The sequence below is a fragment of the Pygoscelis adeliae genome, unplaced genomic scaffold (genome assembly GCF_000699105.1).
Source record: "Pygoscelis adeliae isolate BGI_AS28 unplaced genomic scaffold, ASM69910v1 Scaffold101, whole genome shotgun sequence".
NCBI lineage: Eukaryota > Metazoa > Chordata > Aves > Sphenisciformes > Spheniscidae > Pygoscelis > Pygoscelis adeliae.
In genome coordinates this window covers 6,804,441-6,827,040 of record NW_008824238.1, presented here as the reverse complement: position 1 = coordinate 6,827,040, position 22,600 = coordinate 6,804,441, and the positions used below count along the sequence as shown (strand labels likewise).

The 22,600-nt window shown below is 39.0% G+C and overlaps 1 protein-coding gene across 1 annotated transcript; it reads left to right on the top strand.

The window, feature by feature from the left end:
- The first annotated feature begins 1,073 nt into the window (after nucleotides 1–1,073).
- XKR9 (XK, Kell blood group complex subunit-related family, member 9) lies at nucleotides 1,074–12,188 on the top strand. The gene is made up of 3 exons (XM_009335038.1): nucleotides 1,074–1,348; nucleotides 10,261–10,484; nucleotides 11,545–12,188. Exons 1-3 carry the CDS (start codon nucleotides 1,074–1,076, stop codon nucleotides 12,186–12,188), a joined length of 1,143 nt encoding a protein of 380 aa, XP_009333313.1.
- Nucleotides 12,189–22,600: the final 10,412 nt, after the last annotated feature.

Here is a 22,600-nt window from a genome sequence, read left to right as displayed (position 1 = left end):
CTACAGCTTTTCTGTTTCACCTGGCAAATACCACAGATCTACAGACGCAAGATGTGTAAGGACTACTCAAAGAGGTCACAAGAATCCTTGCAATGTTAGGCAATGTAAACGTAGTTCAGACTGCAAATTAATTCTATTTGTAGTAGACAATGTGGTTAGGTCATCTGCGTGTAGCTACTACTCACACAGCTTGGGAGACGTTTCCCAAAGAGGTGTAGACTGGTTCAGGTCTGGCTCCTTACAAGTCTCTCTAACAGGAGAGCTGCAATCCTATTCAGCACTTTCTTGCTGCATGTGGAAAAACAAGCAGAAATGATAAAACTGCTAGATGTATGCACATAAATGCAGTAACACTGTTGGAAATGACATAATGATGTGTACTCTGATACAATGGTGTGTACTCAAGACGAGTTTTCTCAGTGTTTTGTGCTGGGCACTGTTAAGGGAGAATAGCTCAGAAGTTAAGAAAGTTCTGGGAAGGAATCAATCTTTTTTTCCATAAATATGTTTTAAAAACTAGTAAAGGTAAGCTTGTTTCTTAGTATTTTGCAACTGTTAGGAATTATCTCAACAGCTGCTTGGTAAGTGGAGAGTCACTGTGGTTGGGAGAGTGGGTGACCTCAGCAGGTTCAGAGGTGCAGCTTCTCTTGGGCTGATTGTTCAGATATTTCAGTACATTCTGCATTTTGTACTTGCTTGTTTAAATATTTGTGTGAATTGCTGTATGGTATGTTAAGAGAAAATATTGTTACTGCTGATCTTCCTCTTTTCTTCTTCTTTTTAGGAACCAGTAATGAAGAATGACTCCATCAATTACAAAGACAATTTACATTTATCTTTTCCAGAATAGACATGTATTGGTGTAGTTAATTTAATATTTAAATCAAGAATCCAGACAAATGCAAGCCCCTTTGCCCTAACAAAAATGCATAACCCAGCTTTCCTTTCTATAAAGCACTATAAGCAGGTGGTATCATCAGGAAAAAGAGTCTGTTGTAGGAAAGCATTTAGATTAATTCTGACTTTCCTTTACGTGAAGTGAGGAGAGAATGACAAGAGTGACAGTCTAATGCATGATGAAATTTACTAAGCAGAATTTTATTTTTTTAGTTGGTGGAATTATAATTTATGTAGTTGATATTGGAGTGGACTTCTGGGTAGCTAGTAAATATTTCTGTCAAGGACAATACCGTTGGGGTATACTGATACTGTGTTTTAGAGGTCTTTCATCATTAATAACTCAGGTATTCAGTTATGAGTGGTTTAAAAATGACTGGGAAGGTACTGATACTGGGAAGCTGAAATGGATTTTTCTAGCTCATCTCTTTCAGTGTGGAATTTTTATAAGGTAGGCACATTTTAAAATTTATTTTAAAATGACAAATCATATTGCTTTAAGACAGTTTATTAAGAAATACTTAATATGGCTTCAGGGACAAAACCGTTTCTGGCCTTAGCAATTATTGCTCCATGTAAGCAAATGGATTTTTGTCTGCTTATGCCAGGGGTAAATTATGTCAGGTTTTGATGGAAATGTAGATCTTCTTTCATTTTACCTGTAAGTAATAATTTTTATCATTCACAGGCTAACTCTATTTGATTCATCAGCCTTTTGATAGGGCATATTTAATAAAAAGGCTTGCTTTACAGAGCAATACTGTTGTAACTGATAAGTAAGTTTTTAAAGTCATGTTAAGAATTCATTTGATTACACTAAGCAGGTGAGACAGCTGAAGAAAGAGGTAATTTTTGAACCTGAGAGTCTAACCATATGTAGAAAACCCACCAAGATTCAGGAGAGACACGAATAGTTGAATAGTTAGTAAGAATACTTGCAGCAGTACTTCCTGCAGGGACTGAGTTAATGGTGACAGGAACCTTTGTTTGCTGAAAGGCACATGCCCAGGAATAGTTTAAGATGCCATATGCTTAACATTCTGTGGTGGCTTTGCTATAAAATTATCATTATCATTATAGAAATCATTTGTGCCAAGATTTTACTTCCATTTTAAAACTGAGGTGAAAGATGTTGGCAAAAAGTCCTGAATTTTAATTATTTTGGGTATGCAACATGCGAGAAACATGAGTGAATATAGACTTATCGGAGACACTTAATAAAATACTTATTTAAAATACCTCCTTTAACTATTTAAAATACCTCCTTTAACTTCCTATACTAATCTATGGACAGCGATGAAAGATATATTTATGCCAATGTAAAAATTCCCCTCACATGCATGTTTTATTCACCTGATGTTATCATGGATTAAGGAAAATGATGGAGCTTTTACATGTCACAATTAACTTTTGCCTCTCAATATTTTTTTCCTTTTGTCTGTCAGCTTTACTTTCCTGCTCCTCCTCCTCTTACAATCCTGAAGTTTTAGAATTCACAGAGGAGTATTTACTGACAGGTTTAACTTTCCTGGTGTCAGGTATTAGAAAAACTTAGAAATACTACATTTTGAAGAAAAAGAAAATCCTTCTTCAATTTTTCTGGATGGTTTCTTATTCACTAACCAGATCCATGGACATGGGTTGGTTCATGTGAGATATACCAAGACCTGGCCACATGGACTCTACCAAGTTCTGCTTTTTAGAGAGGATGTCTCAGGGCCCACTGTGGCACTCTTCTTTTTGTCTGTCCCCAAGGCTTTTAATCTTCAGGTGTGGCTGGGAGTGCCATTCTTGTGCTCATGACTTACAAACCCGCCCCTCTGAGTTTGTTTCTTCCAAAGGCAATTAAAGCCATGACCCCTCTCTCTGATAACTGATGATAAATGTTAAGCCAGTAATCGCAGTGTAGAATGGCAGAAGCCGCTTTTTCAATGTCTGGCCCAAAACCTCCCTTCTTCCCCTTTCTCTTCCATGACCTCATTCTCTGTAATCTGTTCAGGACTGTAATTCTGGTTTCACCTTTGGCTTGGTTTTACACTCCCAGGTTGCCCCTAAAATTTCCTGTTGATTAATGCCTATCTCTAAGACCTCACCTTTCAACACAGACTATCAGAATTCAGATCCAAGCTCCAATCGTCTACAACTCTAGATACAGTAATCTTGACTCAGTGCTTGTATCTATTCAAAATGCTGCTTTTACGGGCAAATCTTTATGGATTACCTTAACTCTGAGGTAATGAAACTCTTGGATTTACCTGAACTCATACCCTTTCCAATGAATACCTTTTACCATGAATGTCTATAATTTTCAAAGCTTCCTTCCCAGAATTAGCCCCATCTTCTCTGTGTGGCTTATTATCTAGTAAACATGATTTTGCCCTTTGCACTGACAGTGTTGTCAACTTGGTCACCTGTTCTTTATTGCACAAATGATATTTTCTCCTATGCTGCCACTTACGCCTGGAAAAAGTTGCCAAGCTGGTATGTATAAATTACAAAGTTCTTTCAGCCACTCCTCAAAATTCAGCAGTGTGATAATGCATACTGTAAGGTATAAACTGGTAACAGCAAGCTGATATCTGTGCTTGTACCTTTATGATCAACTATTATATACTTCCTATTATATGTGTTTTCTTAGGTGTATCCATGTACAACTTCCTCCTGTCCTTCTTGGTCATCTGATTTATCTGGTTAATTTAGACAATGAGTCTCTCAGGCTTATCTCTATAGTCAATGGATAAAAATAGGTTTTGTCAGGAGTCGGGTCATACTTGTTAAGGTGACCTCCTCCAGAAGGTCATTTGGGGCAAGAACCTATATTCTCTATTCACTACAGAGGAAAATAGGGGCCTAGCCAGTAAATACGACTTGGCCAGTGAATTTAGGATGCCTGAAATTATAAGACGTGAATACACTTTACCAAATTATCTTCCTTCATTTCTTCCTTTCTTTCTTCCCTTCTTCCCTCTTTCATATGTCTTTTACGCCTCTTGCTCTGTCTTTGAAACAGGGAACTTCATTATGTTATGTTTGTACAGTGCACAGCACAATGGGAATCAGTCCGGTTATGTTATCACACAGCCAATGCTAAGTAATAAATATGGAAATAATATGTGTGTATACACTTATGCACATATATATATTAAAAATAGAGAAAAAAGAAATTAAAATTATTTCATATCTAATAAGGCTTTAGTTTATTTTAATGGAAAGAATGTAGACCTGTAATTATATTTCGTATGAAATGTTATTCTCTGCAAGGAGCAAAATTAAGCTGGTAAAATATGTATTAGCTATACTGACTAAAATTATTTTCAGCCTGACCCATTTAAATGGGTCACACAGATGTTGGTAGAATTGAGAACAGACTGCGGCATAAGAGTCAACATTAAGACAATAACACAGTCAGTGAATGTGGAAAAAGGGGACATTTCCCTGGGGCACCATATGAATTCTAGAGTCCACTGATGTGTAGCAGTTTGCAGCATCAGTCGAGGACACCTGAGAAAGACTAAATTTTAACAATTAATAACTTTCACTGTCAGAATAGAAGGCCATACAGGCAGCAGCCGTTGTGATATTGGCAGCTGCTGTTGTGCCTCTTGATGCTTGAAGGCAGGCTTGAGATGCCCTGCATCTTTGAACAGGAGCAGATGAAAAAGATTTTTTTGCAGAGACGAATTCTAAATCCATGAGACATTAGAGTAAATGTGCATGCTTTGCTGAACCTGGGATTATTTCATTACACGTTTTTAAAAGATGATGAGAAAAATTCAGTCAAGATGTTCAGTTTATACTGGTACAGATTTAGCACCTGTTAAGTCACACCCAAACCAAGAATGGATCAAAAATGAGGACTGAAGCTGGTAACATGCCTCTAGCAATTTATGTGCATAACAAGAAGGTCCATAGGACAAAACAAATAGAAAGGTATTTAAGATACCAAGTGAGTGAGGTACAGAGAGTCAATTAAAAGTGGAAAGTTTGTAATGCTACTTTAAGTGAGTTAGAGGTTACAAAATAATAGGTGCTTGATCACATTTTCCTAATATAAATTTACTGTCCTAAGTATTGACTTAGTTGCATCAGTTTCATGGACTTCACCAAGCCTTTCGACACTTAGAGGATTAAATTTAACATGCAGCAGAGAATAATTTTCCTTTGATTAAGGATTTGTACAATGCTGCAAACTGTGACTGCGTGACCAGAATTTAGAAGGGACAATCATTGCTGCCAGGTCTCTCTCACACCCTCCCTGCATGAATTTCTAAATGGCACCCCAATCTTTATCAGTGTAGTTTGATGAGGTGGGACGTGAAGTGTAGCACTGGGATTGTGGTGGAAAGTCCTCAGTGGAAAACTGAGGGGAAGCAGGTGACGTGGAAGCACTGGCAAGGCAGTTTGCCTGTCACATGTGAAGGCTGCGAAGCAACAAAAACAAGTAGCTGTCACCTCTGTGAATTCCCAGTCATGCTTGGAGAGCCAAAGCCTTCTTAATTTTACAGGAGACCAGAAGCAAACTTCATCCCTTATGAAATGATCATGAAAATGTAGGAGCATCTCAAGAACAGAGAGACAGTGGAGCTGTGTTTCAATGAGTATTTGTAATAAGTAGGAGTCCTAGCATCTGTGTTCTCCACAAAGCAACACTACAAAGGCGAAAACCTTTTTTTTTTCCTATCAAAGTGAAAATCATATTTAGAAACACTGATAGTTCTTTACTGTTCACATATGACAATTCCAGTTGTAAAGAAATTGTGATTTTTTACTCTATTGGCTTCCAAGTAGCTTAATTAATGAATTAATGAAAAAAAATCCTCTTTAATTAGTTTAGAGGGACAAAAAGTAAATGGCAAGCCTGCGTTTGTTCGTATTGATGACACACTACCCATACCCGTTTCACCTTCAGTTTAAGTGGTACGTCTACTTAAATTACATAACCAATCCAATACTTTCAATTAATGTATTTTTATTCCAGTTGAAGTAGCTTTTTAAGAGCTTTTTTTTCAGTTTATGAAGATTGAAACATGGAGCTGCTATGGCAACAGATATATTAATATAGGAATATAATTATGACAGGTTCATAGCAGACACAGCATTTAGGTGAGCCGTGGGCATGATAAAGGAGAAAATTTGAGTCTGATCTATCCCTTAGCACCGACTGAACTTCGCCCTTGGCTGTGAATGCGGTTGTCCCATGTTAGGCCTAAAAGTTGGCTTTGGGCCCTTCCTAAACTGTCTGAATATTGCACGCCAAATGGGCAGATGGGAATGGGCGTGTAAGCTGAAGATACTCTTAAAGGATAAAAGATTTGTCGCAGTGAACTACAGACATAGGCGTGTGGAGCTCAGGGAATACCACCTCGCTCAATATATAGTCAATGAGCAATGGAACTATTTGGACTTTTCTAGAAAAAACAACGTATTTTATACAGTATTCAAAGTCAGAAGTGGACTAACTGAAATCGCTACAACTAGTGAAAAATACTATAGCATACCAACAATATAAACCTAGGATACCATACTCAGAAGGAATATGTTTCTGAAAACTGACAAGTGATTTTAGGTGTGCATCCAGCTGAAATATTCCTTTTACAACGTCTGGTTCTTGCCTTGCATATCATCTGCCTTCTCAGCGTGAGCTCTGTAGCTTGAAATTAGTGCAGCTTGTTTCCACTTCTTGCTGCTTGGACAAGCACAGGCTCTGGTGAATGAGTCCACGGACAACTAACAGATTGGTCAACCCAACTGTTTTTTCTTGAAAACATTGCAAACTCTCCAGACGTTTACATCTCTGATGCAAGAACCAGATGTTTTGGAATCCCAATTGTTTTATAAACTCAAAAAGCTGTAGATGGCTTGCCAAACAGTTCAGTTCTTTGCTTGTGAGTGATTATTCAGACAGCAGTAAGATAAATACACAAAAACATAAAAGTAGAAAACAGTTTCCTCTGGGAGTAAATAATGGAGCTAGAGCCAGCTGACAGGATCAGTGTATGGCCTGAATGGCAGGGCTGCAGTCTATGAATCTCTGCCAGGAGAGGAGCAAAGGATCTTCCCGTAAGGCTCCTCAGTAGTAACATACCTGCTCCACGCCTACTACTGATGCTTTCAGGTTGCAATTCTCGCTTGTATGGTCGACATGCTTTAACATACTGGGGAATAAGTCATGATTCCTCTAGCATGCACTTAACCCAGGACCTGCAAATCCTGGCTGTCTCACTTGTAGCTATGGAAGAAGCCCTGACACTGTCTCCCCTGTGGTCAAAGGATTTGGTCTTTAAAGGTGGTGAAGGTGTTAAACTTTTCACACCTGGAGGAGCCAGGAATTCTTCCTAGCTCCCTTTGGAGCACAGTCCCCTTCTGCTTACAATGTCATATTGGGACGAGATGATTCTGTGAGATCTGGGTGATCTCCTGCCCGCTGTTTTCTAAGTAAAGGAAATGCAGTTGCATGTGTTGCATGGGGTCCGTAGTGTGTATGATTCTGTGGACAATGAGGGAATCAGGAACCTGCGGCACTTCAGCACGAATCTGGACATCATCTCAGATGCAGCCTTAGCGAATGGAAGTAGGAGGCAAGCTAAGGCATAGGACCTTGCCTTTCTCAGCCTGCACGTTAGCAGGCTTGTACAACTGTGTAAGATAACCAAGCGATGGTCTGTGGTGTTCTGCTTGATTTCTCAAGAAAATAGATCTGAATGAGTGACATAACCTTTGTAATCCAGATGACTAAATTCTTCTGTTGAGGGGGAAGGCCTTTACAATGTTTACAATGTTAGAAAAATTGGCTCAATAACAGTTTTCTTGAAAAAGGACTGCTTTTGCTGTCCTTGCCTGCCAGTTATAGTCAAAATGGGTTCATTGGAGAAGAATATTGGAAGCTCAAGACATCTGGGAACTGAATAGGCAGAAATAGGCTTGAAAGTGATGTCTGAAGGCTGTTATGTTCAAAATCCTGTTTATAAGCAAACACACAGGATTTATATACCTATAAATCTTAGAACTTAGTATAAGTGAAATTGTAACAGTTGATTCCAAGAATCATTATTAGTCTAGATCTGTTTATTACAGGAAAAGAAAGAATACCTCTATGCATCAAAAGTTTCAGTAATAATAACACGGTTAAAATTGTTACACACATATTTCTTAGTTGCTATCCCTTTTCCTTGTGTTTTTCTCACCTTTCCTCTGCTCCTCTGGGTCTTAAGGTCAGCAGTTTCATTCTGGTGCGTGGGGGGAGTTACCTGTGTCTGGAGTCTTGCTGGGAGGAACATGATGTTCATGTTGATGTTTTCTTCTTCACTCTTAGGATCCACTTTGGGTCTTTTTTGTATGTTTGCTAACACACTTTTAGACTTTGCTTTCTCTTCATTTCTCTGCAGCTTCACATTACATCCAAACTTAGTATCTATGGTGCCTTTTACGCATGTTAGATACTATTTCTTTTTTCTCTTTGTAACCCCTAAATCTGGTTTCATTCAGCGCCAGGTCTGCATTTCTACAACCGACCATTGGTGATTTGTTTATAGCCGTGTTGTCTCCAGTGTCAAGCCATCACTTATCATCTTATGCATGCACCCTTCTACACTGCATCTGGTGTCTCCACATCTCAGGACCTCTGCTATCATAACAGGACTATATTTCTCTATTCTGCGTCATCATGTCTGTCATAAATATCTCATTCAATATAGAATATCTGCTTGTTACTGTTACCTATATAAAACTATGGCTGTACCACACAAAAAAAACCAAAAGTAAACCAAATTACCCATCTGGTCAATTGGAAGAAATCACCAATTTTTCCGAAGAAAATCCAAGCTAAACCAAGTAAAACAAAGTCACAAACAGGTCATGAAAACTTCAAACAGAGCAAGCCTGACAAGCCTCAGTCCTGAGGCCTTGCAAAGCTTATGCTGCATTACTAGCAATTACAGTGCCTATTATGGTGCTGCAGAGTTACAAGGCTTAGTCTACAATCCGCACAGCCAGTGTTACTGACCACTTGAAATCAAGTAAACAGCAGAAGGGAGCAAGCATTGCTTTGCTTCAAGACAGGATTTACAGGCATACTTACGAGGATACTTCTCCTTGCTTTCATTTGTTGGCTGGTTCCAAAAGATTCTTTCTTTGCTGCTGAACAGTTCAGCTGGAAAGACTGGTCTTTAGCTGTGAAAACCTCTTCTAGAATTGCCCCATTTCATCTATTACAGCATTGCCTACCTTGCTTGGCCTCCAAAGGACTACTGCAATGAGTCAGAACATTCACCAGGGCTGTGTATGTGTGTGTGAGTTCATTAGGGACAGTGGAAATACTACAATTTCCAGAAGCTGGAGCTCTGGTCCTACATCAGGTTGTAGCCACCATCCTGTTTGCTAAACACAGCTCTAAAGATTACCATGTACAATAGGTGGTTCCTCCCTTAATTATCAAAAAGGGGTTTTGATTAAAACTTAAGCATTCTCTCCCCTCTGAAGTGCTACATCCACCTCCAGGCCTGAAGCAAAAGTCTTGAAAATGGGAGTAAGAGCTAGGTTTTATTTATGTCTAAGCAAAGCATTAGAGATATCCTAAACAGAAAAGGTTCTTTACCACATAGAACGTACACCAGTCGTGACTAACTAATTCCATGTATCTTTGAATTTACTGCTCTTTTAGAGGAAGTGTTCATTTAGGCTTAACTGAAAATAAACCAGAACTGTTCTAAAAGTCATTCAGGTGCACTCATTTGCCAAAGCAAATGGCTTCTTCATGTAAAACCACTCAGATTATTAATAGAACCTGTCAACCCAGGAATCCATATGTCTTGAAAATCATTTTCTGAAATGAAAGTCTTCCTGAGTATTTGGAAAATAACACTGTAGTGATTTTTTTTTAAGTCTGTTGTATGTTTGCAATTCTTCAGATATTATCCTTGGGGCTTACGGATCTATATTATACTTATATAGATGTGGATGTTCTCAGCTGATATTCGCAAATACCCTTAAAGGGATACAAAGAAAGTGAATGAGTATCTCAAAGAGAGACTGAGGAGAGACGCTAAGGGAATCGTCAGAAATGTGGTACTTTTAAAGCAATAAGAACCTAACAAAACAAAGCTTGTAATCTTTATTCAGGCAAGTCTCATTCTGTTCTAGTAGTTTTTACATTGCATCGGTATCACTGGGCTTAAATGATTATCTGATATCACTGATACCAGACAGATATCGGACAAAATTTTGTCTTAGTAGAAGGTGCTGGATTACATTCAAAGATAAAATGTGAATGGAGAATGAAATGGGAAAAATTGCTGTTAGGCTATATCATTTTATTGAGTTGCGCTTCTAAAAAACGCTGTCTAATCAAGTCTCCTTTTTTTGTAGGTATTGGTTTGCTTTGAAGTATGGCTGCCAAGCTGCATTTAAACAAAAAAGTAGCGGAGATGCATCAGAAACAGACCCTCCCAACTTCATTCAAAAACAAGCTGTTGATGCAGTGGCTGATATTAACATGCTCAGGGTATTCAAGACTTTTCTTGAGACCACACCACAGCTTTTTGTCCAGATTTACATCCTCATGGAACATGGCAAAAATAATTTCTGTCAATGTGAGTCTGTCTTTCTCCTTAATTTGCAAGTTGAGTATCTTACCTAAAAAGACAACTCATGTGATTGGATAACATTTTAAACATACCTTGGAAAACATACACTCCACTGTGTAATTACTCTGCATTTAGTTAGAATTTCTGTCTAGTAGATGGTCCGTTCTGCTAAATCCATGAGAAGGAAGATTTCACTATAAAAGGTCATAATATCTAATAGAAACATAATGATACATCACTTGAAAATAAGCTATTGAATACAATTCATATGTAATTTGCAGAGCAGTTTGTTTTGTGTACTTTTGCTTACAGTTTGTTTTAAAACTGCTAACTGGGCATCTGGAAATCAGCGATGTATTTACAGCAGCCCTGTGAGCTGTCACTACCACCATCCACGTTACAGATGAGGGACAGAATCAGAAAAAACCTAAGGATATGCCCGCTTGCAGAATGCAATGTGATGAAGAGATACAGGTTCAACTCTCAGAAGCAAGACAGTAGCTGTACCATTTCCAGCTCTAAAACTAGCAGGATTATTGGCAAGACATTGACTTACTCAGGTTTGGAATTTATCTAACCAAATGGAGAGACCTGCACTGCTGTCTAGTGCTCCTTCATAGTCCATGGAGTCAATAGGTACTCAGACAAAACAATCCATGTGAAGGGTCAAGCCTTAGTTATAGATTTCAACATTATAGACACCCTAGAGTCAATATCAGTTGCTGAAACTTAAATTTTTATGGGCTACTTGCAATACTTCAGGAATTTCTAAGCCATCAGTGTATGGAGATGACAAATGCAACACACAACTTGGGCAAGACCATTAACTGCCAGAGGCCAGGCAGGATAACATAGGCATACCAAACAGCATTAGATGCCTAGATTTAAGTAACTAAACTGAGCCTTAAGATTAAGGTGACTCATTCAGGAGCACAGAGGACATATAAAATTGATATAAAGAAAGTGTTAAGAAAGCATGAACTTGTCCAAAAGTTCATTCAGAAATTATAATATAAAATAAGTATCTTTTTCTTTGGTTTGACATTTTTCCTTGTGTTTTGTTTAGATGCTGCCATTATTACGTCTTTTTGCAGTATCTCCTTTTCAACAGTTGATTATCAGATATCATTACGAAAATCTCTGCCTGATAAAGATGAATTTCGTGTGCTTCCCAAGCTAGTGTATGTCTTCTATAAACTGCTTACCATCACTTCTTGGATACTCAGTATTTCACTGATGACTCTACTAAATGTTAGAAGTTCTGTAATTCTGCTGATATTTCTTTGGATCTGTGGCTTCACCTGGACTTTCAAACAACATACGACATTTTGCAAATCTAAGAAAATGGAATATCTGTACAGAACTGTTGTTGGAATCATTCTAATTTTTACCTTTTTTAACATAAAGGGGAGAAAAACAAAAGTTTGCATTTCTATTTATTATGCTACTCACACTATTATAACTCTAGGTATTTTGTTTGTATATATGTTCTGGAAACCTTCCATTATCAAGGAAATACATTTTACAATTGTAAGCATCCTAACTATTCTTAGTCTGGTGTTAGGTATTATTTTTCTTGTTGTTTATTATAGACTTTTTCATCCCACTGCTTATTGCAGACCACAGGCATGTTCAGATGAAGTTGATGGACAGGCAGGACAAAGAGATAGAGTGGAAATTGGTAGATTTCAAAATTTCATAATGCAATGAACAGTGTAGATTTTTTTGTGTGGGCTTCAAAGCAAATACTTGCTGGACAGTCTGTTTCTCTGTCATTGTTTCTTGTGTATCACCACTGAGTAGTACATAATGGACCAGAGTTCTTGGCTCTGAATAACCATTGTTTTCTGTGATGCTGTACAAAGCCTTTATAACATGGATATTTCTCTATGTGCTGGTCAAAGTTACTTTTGAAAAAGAAGAAATTTAATCTATCCATCCAACACAATCCGCTGTTTTTGTTTTTAGCAATGCAAATAAACCACAGGAAAAGCTAAAAGCTAATCAAATGAAAGCTAGCATTAAAAACATGTTCTATTCCTTTATGCAGATTCTGTTAAAAAAAAGGCTTGCTTTTTTTTCTTGCTGGAAGGAAAGAGGAGTGCATTTGAAATAATTGAGGGCAGTGATCAGTTATCTGCTTCTCCCCGTTAGCGTAAGAGCTGCAGTTCTTCTTTAGATGAGCATAGGTACAAACTGTACTGCCTTCTCCCTAAATATCCCCTGAAGAAGAACAGCTTTATTTATGGCTCAATCACTGTCTTGCCACAAGGAAATCTGGGGAGATATTTTCAAGCATTTTATCTTCTAGGTGTTTTTTTATTGGTTTTGTTCTGCTAATCTTTCACACGAACTTCTGTATTTAGGGGTGATGCCAGCTTGTTGTTCTGGATTATAATAGCAGCCTGAGTGATTTATGGATGGCAACAGGAGTCTTGCATATAAAGGAAGAAGTGTCTTCCTCGAAGCTTTCCCCTCCTTTGAGCTCTAAGATGTAATGAATCATAGAATCATTAAGGTTGGAAAAGACCTCTAAGATGATCGAGTCCAACCGTCGACCCAACACCACCATGCCCACTAAACCATGTCCCTAAGCGCCTCATCTACACGTCTTTTAAATACCTCCAGGGATGGTGACTCAACCACTTCCCTGGGCAGCCTCTTCCAATGGTTAACCACTCTTTCAGTAAATAAATTTTTCCTCATGTCCAATCTAAACCTCCCTTGGTGCAACTTGAGGCCATTTCCTCTCGTCCTATCACTAGTTACTTGGGAAAATGCTTTAAATGCTGGTTTCCACTGAAATAGGAGGCTATGTAAGGTGTGCAGTGGTGCAGCTTCTTTGTCACTAGAGAAAAGAGAAGCAGCTGTTCTGATGCATTGCACTCACAGGGGCTGGGAAATGATGGAATAACCAGCTTGTCCATCAAGATTTTTTGGCAGAAGGCAGAGTGAAATTAGACAACATTTCAGTCCTGTGTTCAAATGCTAAATCAACAACAAAGGAAATATGGTTGATAGCCACAGCTTCTTCAGAAATAAAATCTAAGGGGAAGTCTCTCAGAGCTGCTGTGTTTTAAATCTGAACTGTGAAAACTGGGGTTCTTTCTCTCCCCTCTGTCCTGGTTTCGGCTGGGATAGAGTTAATTTTCATCCTAGTAGCTGGTACAGTGCTGTGTTTTGGATTGAGTATGAGAACAATGTTGATAACACACCGATGTTTTAGTTGTTGCTAAGCAGTGCTTACACTAGTCAAGGACTTTTCAGCTTCTCATGCTCTACCGACTGAGAAGGCTGGAGGTGCACAAGAAGCTGGGAGGGGGCACGGCCAGGACAGCTGACCCAAACTGGCAAAGGGATATTCCATACCATGTGACGTCATGCTCAGTACATAAACTGGGGAAAGCTGGCCGGGGGGGCCGCTGCTCTGGGACTGGCTGGGCATCGGTTGGCGGGTGGCAAGCAATTGCATTGTGCATCACTTGCTTTCTATATTCTTATTATTATTAGTATTAGTATTAGTATTATTAGTATTTTATTTTATTGCAATTATTAAACTGTTTTTATCTCAACCCACAAGTTTTCTCACTTTTGCTCTTCCCATCCCACTGGGGGGGAGGGGGTGAGCGAGCAGCTGTGTGGTGCTCAGCTGCTGACTGAGGTTAAACCACGACACTCTCCTTTCCCCTTCCAATAATTCACATTTGCAGTTAGGGTAGCCACAGGCAAAGGGAGGAAACAGGGTTTGAGAAAAGAGACTAGAGATAAGAAAAACTGATAAACTTTGCTAGGAACCAAATCTGTTAGCATTATTGATTGACAACAAACTTCCCTGAAACTTTGGGGGAAGGGCTGACGCTTTGGCTGATAATTAGGGTGTTGAAGAGCTGTGCCTTGCGCCTTTTGTGTCAAGTCCATGGACTGCAGACTGCCTTTTTCTTGTTACCCTTCCAGCCTTAGCAGAGCTCAGGGAAGTTTCTAAATTTCCATAGTTCTTCTTAACAGGCCAACCACTTACATCTCCTTAATCCTATTCAAGGAAATTAATTTCTAGGCGCATAGCTTGGACTGAATGGTCTGCCTTTCTGAGGATACGCATGAAAAAATGGTGTAGTAAGAAGAGTTTATGTCTAAAATCCTAATTTCCACTTAGGGGTAACTAGAATGTGGGTCCAGAAGTTAAGACATAAAAAAGGAGAATCCATGAGACTTAAGCAATAGTTTTCCTAAAATGAATATATAAAACAGTACCTTCACTTCTCTCTACTCTGGAAAAGAGATTTCCGGATTTGTTTGCCCTGGAATGGCTGCTTAGGTAAGAGAAAAAGCCCAAGGTTCTATCCTGCTTCATGCACCATGATTGCCCTAAGTTCTGTCTCCTTTATCTACAGAGTATTACTGGTGATGGTGCCCTTGGCAGCAAAATGCATGTCCGGTTTTAGACTGAATGTACTCTTATTTTGCTATGAAAAAATAGGATCCTAAATAGTGAAGACTCCCTATATTGCTTCCCACACTTTTATTGTTTGTTCATCTGAAAACCTGAGAAGGGAATAGGGTAAGGTAGGGTGGAAAAGGGAGAATATTATCTCATCTTGCAGAAAATTACAAAATTTTGTCTCACCATTATTTGAAAGAAGACCTCAAACTTTGTACGTTATCTGAGAAGCAGATCTCTGGGGAAATACGAGTTTCTGAGATGTTCTAATGTGGGAGCTTCAGCCCTGAGGCCTCCAGGTTGTCTGCCTGCTGCCAGATACCAGAAATCTGGAGCCTGAGTTGCTCTGGAGGAAGGTTAATTTCTTGTGAAACAAAAAAATTTGTCTTGGTGATTTTTTTTTTTCCTTTCAGTGAACTGACAAATTCCAAATAAAAGTATTTCATTGCCATCTCTCTGGCCAACTCCTAACACTCATTTTCTTTCATGGGAGAAAAGCTGAATGTTGTGCTGTCTTCTGTTGTTCTCCTTATGTCTCCTCATTCCCTCTTCTGTGTCACTGAGAAGAATGTTATACTGAAGTTGAGCTGGTAAGGAAGGCATCTAGGTGGCTATTTATATCACACTAACTCAAATACACACCAAACCCAACTACCCAAGTTTCAGTCCTTATTTTATGATTGTCAGTCCTAGTGGATATAAATTCAGCCATATCCTAAAACTGGGAAATGATCCTTTGGGAAATCATGCAGATTCTTTTCGTAAAGCTTAAACAGATCTTCGGTGTCCTGCCACAGATATTGTAAACGTCTCCATTTTGCTGTCATCAGTCAGAAGGCCTCAAGAGATGGGAATTCCTCTTAGCTTGTCCCCTGTAGACTTTTATTTATTTATTTTCAGCTTGAACCTCCTCCCTTTCTTCTTGACCTTGAGTTCAAGATTTTCACTTGATTCCCTTCATCTTCATAGTTATAAAAATGGCTTCTCATTCATTTGGTCATTCTAACTCGGAATCACTGGAGCGGGGCGGACAAGGAAGCACATGAATTGACTCTAGACACATTTCATATCATCAGTGACCACTTTAGACAAAACAAACAAAGCCCCACTTCACCTAGGTGTAAAGTTCAAACAATAGACTTCATACATATCCTTTCTGTTCCCTGACTACTCTTAAAATTCAGCTGCCACTCAGTTCATGCATTGTGCCTGACCTTGTCATTTTAATCTAACTGCAAATTGAAAACAAATGTTTTTTTCTTTTTTGTTAAGTATGTCCATTACATCTTACAAGAAGTATTTTAATAAGTTAAATAAAAATAATAAACAATTTCTTCCTGTTTTGACTACTGTCAGACCTGGGTAAGAGGGACAACATTCAACAGAATTGTTTTAATTATCCTATTAATATTCAACGTGCCATTTGATGGCATGGGTGAGCTCACCTGATGTACCACAGATAGCACTGATTTATGAAGCCATAATTGGGTTTCCAATAAACATTTGTCAAAATAATGTATTCATTCAAACCAAAGCCTTCTTTATTTATTCATATAAAAGAGCACTTAACTTTCAACAAAGAATTGCCTGCCATCAAAAACACTCCATAAATGGGGGAAATTTATGAAGACACAGTACCAGAGGGTGATCGGTGGAAGACTAAAGTTCACTTTAACCCTTCAGAGTGCCGAGTTCCACCTCTTGCTTGTTACTGGTACTATACATATTTCTTTCTAAAAGCCCCAAGCCCAAACATTAACCTTTGTATATTTAGACATTAAAGTGCCAGCTCTTTTTTCTACTATAGAGTCTTACATCTCAAAGATGGTTTCAAAACTAACATCTCTCATTTTTATTATGCAGTGTAGAAGCGTGCACACAGCTCAAAGGTAGCTGTTTTTAGGCTTACCTACATTCTGCCCACAGTTTTCACTGTGTGTATATTCTTCCAAAAAAAGATAAGCTTCGAGAGGTTAAACAACTTATCTTGTCTGAACCTGAGGCAATACATACACTTGTCATTCATTCTAGCTGAAGAATTTTCCTGTTCTACCTCTTTGTGCCTTCTCTACTTCCTAGCACTTTAGTTTCATTTTACAGATTTTTAATAGAAGAATAACAAAGTAGATGGGCTGTACAATCAATATTTGAATAGAGTGCAGATAACCCCTTGGAATCCATCTTCATCAAAAATTTTTCTTCTTTTACCTCCAATTAGCTAACATATAACAAATACAAGTCACACTGAAGATTCCCACTATGCGAGTCTTACATTTGTTAGCTTAGCAAAATGTAGACCTTGGTGGGATAGGGAATGATGCTTCAAGCTTACCTTAGCCTGCTAACACCTGTTGAAACTTCAAACTGCACTGGCCTTCCTATGATTGTATGTTGGTTTCCATACGTGTTTCTATTTTTAGCATACTGTTTTTATTTCTGACAGTGAACACAGCTGTAAATAACAGGCAGAATGAGAAAGGATAGGAAGGGTTTCAAGTGCATATTCATGCCTCAGAAACTCTAGTGTGATTTTGCTAATCTCAACACAAAATTTTCATCATCATCACCATTATTGTTACTGCTACTGGCACTTTGTCCAGGTGTCTAGGATGACAATACTTAGAAGAATATATATCTGTTGCAAACAGAATGCAACAAAAAGTTGGTAGTAAAGTTCTGTCATGCTTTGTCTGCTCAATATTTATAAGTGATCTTAAGTCTCTCTGATTAAGCACAGGTATTTTTTAATGGGAGCCTACAAATATCTTGGGAAAGAGATGGTTACCCATTTTGTTCTGTGGGGAGTAGGTCAACTGCTGAAAACCAAGGGCTAAACGTCCCTGGACAGTTCCTGGCTGCTGTGAGAAAGTAAATGACAAAGCTACATGTTTGAAGGTCACGTGCAAAGATGAAGGTATGAAGACAGAGAGGAAGGCATAGCAAACAGAGATAGTGGGAGCTGGTGTTTTTCAGCCATTTTCCACGTAGCATACTTGACACATTTTGTCAAACTTGAAGTGTGTTATACTGTAGTAGAGCAGAAAGGGACCTCAAACATAATTTTGTAGTTTGTCCTACAGCAGGACCACTGTGCTTGTGCCATTCTTGGCAGAAGTTTTCTAAGTGGTTCTGAAAAACACAATGTCCCGGGTAATCTCCCCCAGATCTACAGTCTTGTCAGTCAGAAGCCTCATATGTCCAGCCTCTTTACCACAATCTGAGCCCTTTGTTGTCCTCCCTGCCTTGCAGAGCAGATGGTTTCCTTCTTCTGTGAAGCAGTATTTTACATATTTGAAGATCATTATCATGTACTCAGACTTCTCTGAGTGCCAAACACATGAAACCACTTAATCATGTATGTCTTGTCTTCTAGACTGATGATCCTTCCTGCTGTTTTCTCTTCCAGTTGACCATGTCCTCCTTGAAGTGCAGGACCGATATCTTTATGCAGTACTCTAGCTACTGCTGAGTGTATCAGATGGTTTACTTATTGTGTCCATTATAGCCTATAGTCCATAGGCTATAATCCTATTTTTATGTCATAATTACAGGTTTTGTCTTTTTTTTATGACGTCATGACTTTCAATGACTCATGTTCTGACTCATGACTCATTTGTGCACTGTAGCACAAATATTTTTGTGCAGAAGCATTGTCTTTATCTGTTCTTCCCCCTTTGGGTGTTTGGTTTTCACTGTAAGATGAAGCTCAGCTCCTGCCTTCTTTAGGGCCTTGCTTCCTTCAGAGATTTGTTTCCATGAGTATTCAGACCACAGTCTAGAAAACAGCTTCTCCTCTTCAATGGCAAATGTTTAGTCATTGGAATTTGGCTGGGTATTCACATAAAAGTTTGAGAGACTTCAGGAAAACACCACTGGCTTTTTATAATTTTACTATGCCTATATTTGGGGTTTTCCAAAACTATGTCCTACCTGAAGATATGCATCTTCAGGGAACATTGCATTATTCAACTGAGAGAAGAAATGCATTTGCCTGGTTGAAGTTATGCTGTGGGGGGATACATGCCACCGCCATGACGGAGAATGCGTGCTGTTGATAGCTTTGTAAACCATCAGGTCTTTGTTATACTGTTTGAATTGGATGAAAAGGCAGGTGAGAAGAAAGTATTTTTGTAATCTGGGCTCTGGAAAATGGAGTCATACAATAGGTACAATAATGCAGAAAGATTACATACTACAGGTCTCTCTCAAGCTGTTTTGGGCTGTGTTTTGCTGGGCTATAGTCATTCCTAAACTGAGATTTAAAAGGAAAAGTCTTAGTCACCTGTCAGTTGCTTTTGTCAGCACTGCAACGCGGCAAAACAGTACCTCACATAGCTCTGTGCTGCTTTGCCACAATCACTAGCGTGTGGCAGCATTATCTGAATAGTACTGGTGCCCTTACTTGTAGGTTGGTATTTATCTCAGTTTTCTGCCATACACAATTAATTCAAATTGGATGTTAAATTGTATAGGGTCCTCTACGATCAACGGAGAAAAAAAAAAAAATCACACCCAGAGGACTGTCATCCTGTCTACCCTGTCACCTATTGAGGATGTGATGAATCTTCCTTTATAGGGGCCCTTTCCCATTGACTACAGAAGGAACGTTGACAGGATGCAGTTTAGGTATGTAAAATTAGGTGATATAACTGGCCTGTATTACTATAGCATAGTAATTCTATCACATGTAGCAGAACCCCAGTAAATTATCAGTAAGAATCTTTCTTCAGATTGTCTATATAGGCAGCATAGGGATATTAGTTGGCTATTTCAACCACTGAAAAGCTAAAAACTGGATGGTGGGAATGCATCTTCTTTCTCCTATAGATATGGACTTCTCTGAGATGCTGACATCCTTTGGATCTCATTTGCTTCTTCTGCATAATGGCTTACATTTAGCATTTCAGACTGCCTTATTAAAGCCTTTGGACCATTTCTGAACAGCACGTTGAAATAAGTAACCTTCCTCTGAAACTTAGTATTAATGTCTTCAGTGTAGTAAGCAACCATCTTAAGTATTTTAAGTTAAATGCATATCAACTTTTATTAGGTTTTGCTTAGGTGCAAATTGCTGATATGACCCTATAACATTTTCTCACATGAGAAGAGTTACTTCGGAAAGGAACTTAGCCCTGGTGAATTCCCCCTGGGTTCTCTACCATGGCGTCGACTACATGATCTTAACTGAGTGTGACCTTACAGTCTGCAAAGCTGAATGGCACAGTTACATAAACACAAGGGAGAACAGGCTAGGCCATGTAACATGGAAGAAGCCCCTTATAAACAACTTCTTAAATGACATTATCAGAATGTGCATAGGCTAATGAGCTTGTGCTTTGGCAAACAGTTATCGTAATCAACAGCTTTTTAAAAAAGCATAATGTAAGCAAAGTTATTTTTCAAGTTGCATGTCCATTTCTACTGTGTTCTATTAAACAGCCTGGGGAATTTTATAAAAAGAAGTAAGCATGGCAGTTTCAAACAAGAATGCCTATTGTGTGAAAAAAATGAATATAAAATTATAACTGGTGATTTAATGTCTATAATTATAATCAGACTTGAACAACAATTGTAACTATCAGTAACTAACTTATGCCTTTCTTTGAAAAAAAGAAATTAAAACCTAAAAAACCTTCTCTCACTTATGTTCTCCCAGCCAAAGAAATAATGTTTACATGTATGTATTTAGAAGTATAATTAAAGCAGTTGGGTGTGGCCTTCCTCAGTCAGAAAGAAAAACAAAACAAAAAACAGAAGGGTTTTTTGTTTTGGTTTTTTTTTTGCTGATGAGGGATTGTGCATGGGAGAATAGAAACGAATAACTTGCAGGCCTTGTCATGGGCAATAATTGTTTTCACTCCACCAAAGTGGGCTGGACCTCTGAGGCTCAGCAGTTACCAAACTCCACACGTAAGGTGGGTGGCCCCTTGTTTGCTGGTTAATGGCTACTTATGCTTGGGTGTTTTGAGAAAGGATGGAGTGAGTTTTCAGCTCAACCGCTTAGGAAGAAAGCAACAGAATCCCACTAAAATACTAAGTGTTCCACGTGTAGCTTCCTTTTATCAATAAATTGTGCAAACGTGTGACTGTCAAAGCAATGATTTATTTGCTGCTTACAAAGTCCCAACAATATTGTGTCAGTGGTATCTTATGTATGTCTCAGACAGCCATACACCAAGCCAAGAATTCTACATGATTTAAGACATCCATCTGAATTTTTGTTTTAAAAAAGTGTTTTCTTAGCAGTAGATTACAGAGAATCTGTGGTTACTGATACAGTTTACTGTAGCTGATCTCAGGAAGTTGATGGGTGTTGCTCAGGGGCATAAATTGATCAATTCAATATGATACCATGCTTAAAAAAAAAAAAGAAAAAAAGACTGTTTCATAAATCTTAGAAGACTGGATTCTCCTACCACCTACTGAGCTCTAGAAGCAGGTTCTCAGCAAGTGCAATTCACTGTCATCCTCTGGCTGCTCTATCATCTAGCAGCCAGAGCACAGCTTGAAAAGACAGCACATACAACACCCATCTTCTATCATGGTATATCTTGAAATCACAAGCAATTAGAAAATAATTTCAGAAGAGACTTGCCCATACCTTGTCCCTCTCACTCCTTCATTTTCTATTAAGGCCTACTTGGTCCTTCTTCAGGAGTTAGCTCTGCTGTTCACTGATAAACACCTTTGCATGACACCCAGGCAGTCTACGCATGGGGAGGCCACATGGATATTCAAAGGATTTTGGATACAACCTAAGTGGGACCAAGGTGTGGGGGAGGGAGGAAGAAGAGGCAGATTAGTCCCTGCCCTGTTCCAGCATAGAGCCCCTTTTTCAGCTCAGTGTCCGCTAGTTCCCCGCTCATGCCTGTGGAGAAGGCAGGAGCCCAGCTCCTGTGCAGGAGGAAAGGGGCAGAGCCTGGCTGTGCAGCCAGAGAAGTGCCCCGAAGTGAGGCTCTTCTGCTGCACCTCACCCCTGCTGCTCATCTAAAGATAATTTGAGTGTTGCATGGTTCCCTCGCTTCTGCCGGCCTGATTATTGTACATACATGGACTACTTTTCCACATCTTTTTCCTTTGTGTGTCAGCGTCCCATCCACGTGCCATAACGCCATGCAGCCTCCCCTCTTCTTTCAGATGAGGAATGTTGTATAGTCCACCTCTCTCTATACCAGAAGCTCTGTAACATCTTTTTCAGGAACTTTTTTCCAGTGTCTTTTCCACCCATCCTTCCCATCTAAGGGCGTCTGTCGATCTCCCATTTCAGCCATTTTACTGCTTCTGTGCACTCAGCCTCATTTTCCCAGGTCGTCCTGCTCCTTCATGCTTTTATGTGCTTTCTCAATACTCCAATGCCATTGCTGTACTTCTGGCCCTGACATAATTTTGTTAGTCACTTATGACTTCTCTTTCTGTCCAGCTGTGTCACAATCACAGAACAGCTGAGGTTGGAAGGGACCTCTGCAGGTCATCTGGTCCAACCCTCCGGCTCAAGCAAAAGCCACCTAGAGCCAGCTGGGGTGTTAGTAAGATGAGATAGAAAGACATAATATGTTGGAATGTGCTAGTTAGTTCTGCTGACCCTTCTTTGATCTATAATCAATTGCAAATGTGTTTGAATTAGTGGCTTATCTGAACAGATGCAAAGGTCTTCATTTGCCATTCCACCTTCTTTCATGTCCAT